Source organism: Dasypus novemcinctus, chromosome 10 (genome assembly GCF_030445035.2).
Source record: "Dasypus novemcinctus isolate mDasNov1 chromosome 10, mDasNov1.1.hap2, whole genome shotgun sequence".
Lineage (NCBI taxonomy): Eukaryota > Metazoa > Chordata > Mammalia > Cingulata > Dasypodidae > Dasypus > Dasypus novemcinctus.
The window spans coordinates 20,722,009-20,731,566 of NC_080682.1; the positions used below are offsets into that span (position 1 = coordinate 20,722,009).

The window sequence follows — 9,558 nt, forward strand, 5'->3', positions numbered from 1 at the left end:
TACAAAAGGCAGCATATTATATGATTTCATTTATATGAAATGTCCAGAAAAGGCAAAGGCAAATCCAAAGAGACAGAGAATAGATTATAGGACTGAGGGAAGAAGAGTTAGAGAGTGATTGCTAATGTGATTTCGGTTTTGGGTAATGAAAATCTTCTGAAATTAGATAGGATGACTGAGCAACCTTGTGAACATACAAAAAAAAAACTGGATTGTACAGTTTATAGTGGTGGATTTTTTAAGTATTATTTTTCTTTTGTTTTAAGGTTTTTTTCTTTTCATTTCTTTTCTTTTTTTTCTTATCCCCACCCCCACCCCCCACTGTTTTCTGTTCTCTGTGTCCACTCACTGTGTGTTCTTCTGTGTCTGTTATATTCTCATTAGGCAGCTCCAGGAACCCATCCTGGGACCTTTCGGAGTAGGAGAGAGGCGATCATTCTCCTGCTCCACCTCAGCTCCCTAGTTCACTGAGTCTCTTCTCTGTGCCTCTTTTTTTTTGCGTCATCTTGCTGCATCAGTTCTCCATGTGGGTGGCGACACCACTTCTGGGTGGTCTGTTCTCCTGTGCGGAGCTGTACTCCTTGTGAGGGGGCAATTTTTTGTGCAGGGTGCACCCCTGTGCAAGGCAACACTCCTTGCACATGGCAGCACTCCATATGGGCCAGCTCACCACACAGGCCGGGGGGCCCTGGGTATCAAACTCTGGACCTCGTATATGGTAGACAGAAGCTCTAATCGTTGAGCCAGTGGTGAATTTTAAGGTATGTTAATTATATCTCAATTTTTAAAAGATAGAATAAAATAATTGCCAAATATATTTATATACATATTGTATAGAGAGAGACATAAGACACTGGGGAAGAGACTTCACATTTATTGAGCTCCTACTATGTACTAGATATTCAGATATTTTAGAGTCATTTCTTCATTTAAGATATACCACAACAATGAAGAGTAATTGTATTTTCTTCATTTCACAGATGAGGAAATTGAGGCTTATATATATAGCTTACCCAAGTATGTACGACTCATTAGTGTCACAGAAGTAAGACTTGGGTCTGTCTGGCTTCAGAGTCCTTCTCACTGTGGCATGATGCTTCTTGTGAGGTTCTTATAAAAGGAGCATTATGTTTGCTTGTTCTCCCTCATTGTACCCAAACAGTTGTGGACATGCTCAAGTAATATTGTTGGCATGATTATAATTGTCACCTCTGCAGATGACACCTGGAGAGCTGGCCCTTGCCAGCGGCAACCACACCCCAGTTACCCAGTTCATCTTGCTGGGATTCTCCAATTATCCAGACCTACAGGAGCTTCTCTTTGGAGCTTTCTTGCTCATTTATGCCCTGACAGTGGTGGGCAACCTGGGAATGATGGCACTCATCTTCATAGACTCCCGTCTCCATAGCCCTATGTATTTCTTCCTCAGTGTCCTCTCTTTTCTTGATATTTGTTACTCCTCTGTAGTCACACCCAAGCTCTTGGTCAACTTTATGACCTCTGACAAGTCCATCTCTTTTGAGGGTTGTGTGATACAACTCACCTTCTTTGTGGTGCATGTGACAGCTGAGAGCTTCCTGCTGGCCTCCATGGCCTATGACCGCTTCATGGCCATCTGCCGACCTCTCCATTATGGTTCTGTCATGACCACAGGGACCTGTCTCCAGCTGGTAGCTGCTTCCTATGCATTTGGTGGAGCTAACTCTGCTATCCAGACTGGGAATGTCTTTGCCTTGCCCTTCTGTGGGCCCAACCAGGTAACACACTACTTTTGTGACATCCCACCCCTTCTCCGTCTAGCTTGTGCTGACACAGCCACAGCAGGAGTGGTCCTTTATATCTTCTCTGCTCTGGTTACCCTTCTGCCTGCTGCAATCATCCTCACCTCCTACAGCTTGGTCTTGGTGGCCATTGGGAGGATGCGCTCAGCGGCAGGACGGGAGAAGGCCCTCTCCACATGTGCCTCCCACTTCCTGGCCATTGCCATTTTCTATGGCACTGTGGTTTTTACCTACGTCCAGCCCCACGGATCCACTAAGGATACCAACAGCCAAGTAGTGTCTGTCTTCTACACCATCATAATTCCCATGCTCAACCCTTTCATCTATAGTCTCCGCAACAAGGAGGTGAAGGATGCTCTGAGGAGGAAACTCCAGAACTACATCTTCCCCTGCTGAGCCCAGCAAGGTGGTATGAGATATGAGGAAGGCATAGCATCTTCCAAGTCACATTAGGAATTGACCTAACCAGGAAAGTAAAACCCTGGTTTTGGAGAAGTTGGAAGAAGTAATGGGGAAATAGCAAATACAATGCTTTTAAATTTAAAAATTTAAACCATTTTCTTATCCATTATCACATTGAATCCTCATCATTATATTACAAAGCAACCATTATTATGATTTTATAAATGAAAGATACGTGACTCAATACACAACTCAGTAAAATAAGTTAATTACCTAAGGTCATATAATTAGTGTGAGAGTGAATATTCAGCATCAGGACTTACACACCGAGACCTGAGATTTCAATTACACTGCAGCCATCAGTTGAGTCTTTTTTGGCAGCTCATCATAACTTCTAAGAAATATCAGAAAAGGATTAGCACATTCATTCTGTTTTGCCACTGATTTACTGAAGGGGAGGGGTGGGGCAAAAATTACTTGAGCTCTTTCTTCCTGTTCCATAAAGAAAGATGACCAAGATAGAAATGTCCTTATCTCTTACTGCTACTGTGATTTCCCGAGCTGTCCCATTAAAGCCTCAGGACCCCAGAGCATATGTGACTCAAGCAGGTGAGCACCTGCCTCCCACATGGGAGGTCCTGGGGTCAGTTCCCAGTGCCTTCTAAAGAAGACATACAACGGGCAGTCAAGAAAAAAACAATGAGCAGACAACAAGCAAAAACAAACAAGCAGGATTGGATGTGGCTCAACCAGTTGAGTATCTGACTGCCACATGGGAAGTCCCAGCTTCAGTTCAAGGTACCTCCTAAAGAAAAAACAGACAATAAGAAAAGAAAAAAAAAGCAACAAGCAGACAATGAGTGAAAACAACACGCAGATAACAAGTGCAAATGACAAGCAAAAACAACAAGCAAAGAGAAGAGGGAGCCATCTCAGGGGTGGGGGAGAACTTCAGGATCCTTCCTCATACAACTATATTTTCCAGGCAGATATATGTACAGGCCTTGTAGTTCCCAAGGGTGTGTATGTGTGAGAGAGAGAAATAAAGAGAGAGAGAGCAAGAGAGAGAGAGAGAGATGTTTGGGAAGTTACAATTTCATATAAGATACTGTGCATTGGGAGACAGATTTTTAAAAAAAAATTTTTGTACTTGGCCTGAATATCTTTAAATATATATGTAATAAAGTGGGTATATGTATGTTAGAGAAACAAAGAAGTAGAACCTGAAGGGTTAATTCAGGGTTGAACACGAGAATTGGAAGGCATTCTCTTAAACTAATGCAAAGAACTAACCTGAACTGAGTTACCTTTATCCTGGGATTTTTGGATCATGAAAAATGATTTCTTTTCATATGTACCTTAAGAAATTATTTTAAATACAGAACATTTTACTACACAAACAAATTTATCACAGCATCACTTTTTAAATAAAAAAATTGGAAACAACCTAAATGTCCAAAAGTGAGAAAGGGTTAAATGGCTTGTCCCCTTGATGAATAAGATGTAAGAATTGAACATTACATTTATGAAGATTAAATAATAACATGGGAACTATTTATTACAAATACTAATTTAAAACAGCAGATCAGAACATCTAGGGTATAATTACAATACAATTAGTAGCAAAAAAAAATGAGGAAAACAAACAAAAATGGGAATGATGGTTGTAATTGAATGGTAGCACAATAGGAAAAATGTTATATTTTCTCAAAAGTTTCCCAAACCTTTTTTAATGAGTATGTTTAATTTTTGATATGTCATTTTAAAATGAATTTTAAAAATACTTTCCAGGAAGGTGAGCATGAGATTTTCTCACTTCTGCCTTCATTCATTCAGCAAATATTTACTAAATTCCTCCTACGCTCCACATTTCTCTAATTTATAAACTAAAATATATTACATGTCTACAGTTGGGGTCAGAAATGGAAGCATATGGTGAAAGGCCTCATTAACATTCATTCATTCATCTGGAAAAAATATTTATGTGCCAATTAGGTTCAATACCTTGTAGTAGACCCTGGCTGGATTAACAGTCAGAACTCCTATCATTCAGCATAAGGTAGATTATGCTAAAGTAACAAATAAACCCCAAAATGTCAGTAGTTTAATTCCACAGAGGTTTTCACTTATGCTAAATTTGAGACAGACCAAGTGGCTCTCTAGGGCAATTCTTGTCCATCCAGTGACTCAGTATCTGGGATCCTTTCATCTTGCAGTACCACCGTCTCAACCTGTGCCCCACAATATCTTATGGCAATGCGATCAAGAACATTATGTTTTTAAGCACCTGGCCTGAGGTTGGCTCACATCATTTCAGCCCATATGCCATTGACCTGAAACAATCCTAAAGCCTCGATGTAACTGCAAAGAAAGCTGGCAAATGTTGCATTCTTCTGTGCCCAGAGAGAGGACTAATAAATCAGACCATCAGTCTATAAGAGGCACTAAAACATCACTGGAATAAATCAGAAATAAGGTGTTAGTTAACTTCCATTTCTACATAATTGAGATGGATGGTTTTCTTGGATGGAAATTCGAAAACATTCTTAAAGCATTCCTTGCCTGTGTTGACGTATCTCTGTTGACTATTTTTTGTCTGTGTGATAAAAAGAACTTTATTTTAGAGAAGTTTTAAGTTTACATAAAAATTACACAGAAAATACAGAGTTCCCATATTACATCCCACATACATAAGTTCCCCACAAGTACAATTTTTTTTAGGAGGTACTGAGGTTTGAACCCGGGACCTCGTACATGGGAAGCAGGCGCTTGATCACTAAGCTACACCCACTCCCCTCCCCCATTTTTTTTAATATATTAACTTTACTTTTAAAGAGGTTTTAGATTACAGAAAAGTTATATCAAAAGCATAAGGGAATCCCATATACTCCACCCCCTCCTGCTCCCACATCTTCCCCAATTAATAACATCTTACAGTTGTGTGGTACATTTGTTACAACTGATGACTAAATATTGAAGCATTGAATATAGACTAACAAAGGTCTATAGTTTACATTGTGGTTCACACTTAATTCCAATGCCCTAAAAATTCCTTATATTCCGCTTTTTATTCCCTTCCTTTTCCCTTAGAACTTCTGGTAACCACTATCTTTATAATAATGTTGCATGTTCTTCCATTTTTTAAATATTACGTTTACTTTGTCCATGATTGCATTCCCCCTTTATGTTTGTTCATTCCTCTACCTTGAGGATTTGGGAATGGTGATGCCCGCTCTGCTCAGACTGAGAGGGGACTTATCTCTTAGGGGGCCTGTGAAAGGAACTGTTTTCCTTGCAGTTGTAGATACCCTCTGTTTTTTGGGGATGGGGGTTGTCCATCATCATGGATGCTGTTTTTTTTTTCATTTCAAGATATAGAATTTCTTTATACATACTGGATATTAGACCCTTTTTTTTTCTTTTTTTTTTATTGATTTTGTAAAAATATTACATTAAAAAAACATGAGGTCCCACTCAACCCCACCACCCCCACCCCACCACTCCCCCCCCCCCAGCAACCCTCACTCCCATAATCATGACACATCCATTGCATCTGGCAAGCACATCTCTGGGCATCTCTGCACCTCACGGTCAATGGTCCACATCATGGCCCACACTCTCCCACATTCCATCCAGTGGGCCCCGGGAGGATCTACAATGTCTGGTGATTGCCCCTGAAGCACCATCCAGGGCAACTCCAAGTCCCAAAGGCGCCTCCACCTCTCATCTCCTCCTGCCATCCCCCACACCCATCAGCCACCATGTCCACCCTTCCCACTCCAATGCCACCTTTTCTCTGTGGACCTTGGATTGGTTGTGTCCATTGCACCTCTATGTCAAGAGGAGGCTCAGATTCCACATGGATACTGGATGCAATCCTCTTGCTTTCAGTTGTAGGCCCTCTAGACTCCATGGTGTGGTGGTTGTCCTTCTTCAACTCCATCTTAGCTGAGTGAAGTGAGTCCGATAAATCAGATTGTAGGAGCTGAAGTCTGTTGGGGCTCAGGGCCTGGCTATCATATTGTCAGTCCAGAGATTCAAATCCCCTAAATATATCTTAAACCCCAACACCAACTACAATTCCAGTAAAGTAGCATGAAAGTCTTATGCAAAGAGATCCCATCTGAGTCCAGCTCCATCACACAGAAACACCAGCTCCAAAGAAGGGCCATCTGATATGACAGTGAACCCCATCTGCCATGACCATAGAACCCGTGGGTCTCTTTAGCCCTCAAAGGAACGAATACCTGGGTTGTATCCACTCTATCTGTCTCTCAGACTCTGCTCAGCTGTGCTCAAGGACAATCCTTCTGACAGCCTCCAGACTCTTTTTTAGAGACTCGTAGCCCTATAAACTCATTTCTCCTTTCCATTTCCCCCTTACATTAGGTCAAACAGCATTTTAAAGTCATGTTATTATATGTAGACAGGGATATTCTGCTGATCCACATTGAACCTTCAATTCAAGGTCCTTTTCCAATTGCATCATCAGTTGGTACTTGGTAGTGATCCCTCGGTGCCAGGGAGGCTCCTCCCCGGGTATCGTGTCCCATGCTGGGGGGAAGGCATTGCCTTTACATACTGAGTTTGGCTTTGAGACTGGCCACATTTGAGTAACATGAAGGCTGTCAGGAGGAAACTCCCAGGCACAGTGCTGCTCCAGGCCTTAGACCCTTATCAGATAAGTGGTTCCCAAATATTTTCTCCCTTTGAGTAGGCTACCTTTCACTTTCTTGACAAGCCACTTTGAAGCACAAAAGTTTTTAATTTTGAGGAGGTCCCATTTATCTATTTTTTTCTTTCATTAGACTCACTTTGGGTGTAAAGTCCATGAAACCATTTCCTACTACAAGATCTCATAGATGATTCCCTATATTATCTTCTAGGAACTTTATGGTCTTGGCTCTTATATTTAGGTCTTTGATCTATCTTGAGTTAATTTTTGTATACAGCATGAGATGGTGATCCTCTTTCATTCTTTTGGATACTGATATCCACTTCTCCCAACACCATTTTAGAAGAGACTGTTCTGTCCAGGTGAATGAGCTTGGTTGCCTTGTCAAATATCAGTTGGCTGTATATGCACTGGTCTATATCAGAACTTTCAGTTTGGTTGTATTGTTCAGTATGTCTCTCCTTGTGCCAATACCATGCAGTTTTGACCACTGTAGCTTTATAGAATACTTAAAAGTCAGGTAGCATGATTCCTTCAATTTTGTTTTTGTTTTTCTTTTTCAATATGTTTTTAGTTATTAAGGGCCCATTACCCTTCCAAATAAATTTCATAATTGGCTTTCCCAGTTCAGTAAAAGATGCTGTTGTAACTTTTATTGGGATTGTATTAAATCTGTAAATAAATTTGGGTAGTGTGGCAGTTTGAGATTATTTATAAATTCCAAGAAGAGAGATTATGGTTGTAAACTGGTCTGTTCCTCTGGATGTGATCCCCTTGTAAAGGAAGAACTGAAACTTTCACTATTTGTAGATGACATGCTCCTATATGTAGAAAGCCCCAAAATCAACCATGCTTCTAGAGCTGATAAATGAGTTCAGTTAAGTGGTAGGATATCTGAGATGATTTCGATTAAATTATGTTAAGATTAGAGCCTTGATTCAATGTCAGTAGGGTGTAACTCTGGTTAAGTCCCTGCCCCCTTGGTGGGTTGATATAAATGGGCACTCACTCAAGAAGACAGAAGAAGATACACAGAAAAGAAAGAGAGCTCCATAGACACAGCAGAGGAGAGAATCTTGATACTGCAGCCCTGAGAAGAAAGATGAGCATTTGCCTGATAGCTTGCAGCTGAAGAGAATAGAGCACCTGAGCTGAGGAAGGCCAGAAAGAAACAAAACCTGTGCCAGCCTGTAGTTGAGAGAGGGAGGCTGAATCCTTGCAGAGATTAGCAAGCATCTTACTTCAACACGTGGCAACTGACTTTGGTGAGAAAAGCAACCTTGAATTGGTCTCTTCAGGGCTTTGTAACTGTAAGCTTTTACCCCAAATAAATACCCTTTATAAAAACCAACAGATTTCTGGTACTTTGCCTCAGCATCTCTTTGACTGACTGATACAGATAGGATATATATCTTAGCATATTTATCTTCCAATCCATGAGCATGGAATATACTTCCATTTATTTAGGTCTTCTTTGATTTCCTTTAACAATGTTGTGTAGTTTTCTGTGCAAAAGTCCTTTACATCTTGGTTTAGTTTATTCCAAGATATTTGATTCTTTTACTTGCTATTGTAAATGGAATTTTTTTCTTGATTTCTTCCTCAGATGGTTCATTATTGGTGTACAGAAGTGCTACTGATTTTTGCATGTTGTTCTTATATCCTACCACTTAACTGAACTCATTTAGCAGTTCTAGAAGCATGGATGTAGATTTTGGGGGCTTTCTACATATAGGAGCATGTCATCTACAGATAGTGAAAGTTTTAGTTCTTCCTTTACAATTTGGACTCCTTTTATTTCTTTTTCATGCTTAGTGATCCAGTAAGTACTTCTAAAACAATGTTAAATAAGAGCAGTGACAGTAGGCATCCTTGTCTTTTTCCATATCTTAGAAGGAAAGCCTTTACCATTTCACCTTTGAGTATGATAGTAGCTCTGGGTGTTTCATATATACTCTTTATCATGTTGAGGAAGTTTCCTTCTATTTCTATCTTTTGAAGTTTTCTTCTTGAGAAAGGATGCTGTATCTTGTCAAATGTTTTTTCTGCATGAATAAAGATGATATGTGATTTTTTTTTCTTTTGTTCTGTTAAGTGGTGTATTACATTGATTGATGTTCTTATGTTGAACTAGCCTTGCATAACAGGGATAAAACTCATCTGGTCATGGTGTATAATTCTTTTGATATATTGTTGAATACAATTAGAAAGCATTTTGTTGAGGAATTTAACATCTAAGTTCATTAGAGGGATTGGTCTGTAGTTTTCTTTTCTTGTGGCACCTTTATGTAGCTTTGGTATTAGGTTGATGTTGGCATCAGGTTGATGTTGGCATCATAGAATGAGTTAGACAATATTCCTCCACTTCTATTTTTTGGAAGAAAAAAATTGATATTAGTTATTTCTGGAAGGACTGATAGAATTCACTTGTGAAATCATCTAGTCCTGGGCTTTTCTTGGTTGAAAGATTTTTGATGACTAATTCAATCTTGTTACTTGTGATTGGTCTGTTGAGTTCTTCTATTTCTTCATTCATCAATGTAGGTTGCTTGTGTGTTTCTAGAAATTTCTCCATTTCATCTAAGTTATCCTACTTGTTGGCATACAATTTTTCAAAGTATCCTCTCATGATACTCTTTATTTCTGTGGGATCAGTGATGATGTCCTCTCTCTCATTTTTTATTTTATTTATTTGCAAAT

At 39.7% G+C, this 9,558-nt stretch overlaps 1 protein-coding gene across 1 annotated transcript; it reads left to right on the top strand.

Moving 5' to 3' along the window:
• The first annotated feature begins 1,217 nt into the window (after positions 1-1,217).
• Positions 1,218-2,177, top strand: LOC101428843 (olfactory receptor 5AP2-like). Its single transcript, XM_004471080.1, has one exon. It carries the CDS (start codon positions 1,218-1,220, stop codon positions 2,175-2,177), a length of 960 nt encoding a protein of 319 aa, XP_004471137.1.
• The last annotated feature ends 7,381 nt before the right edge of the window (positions 2,178-9,558 follow it).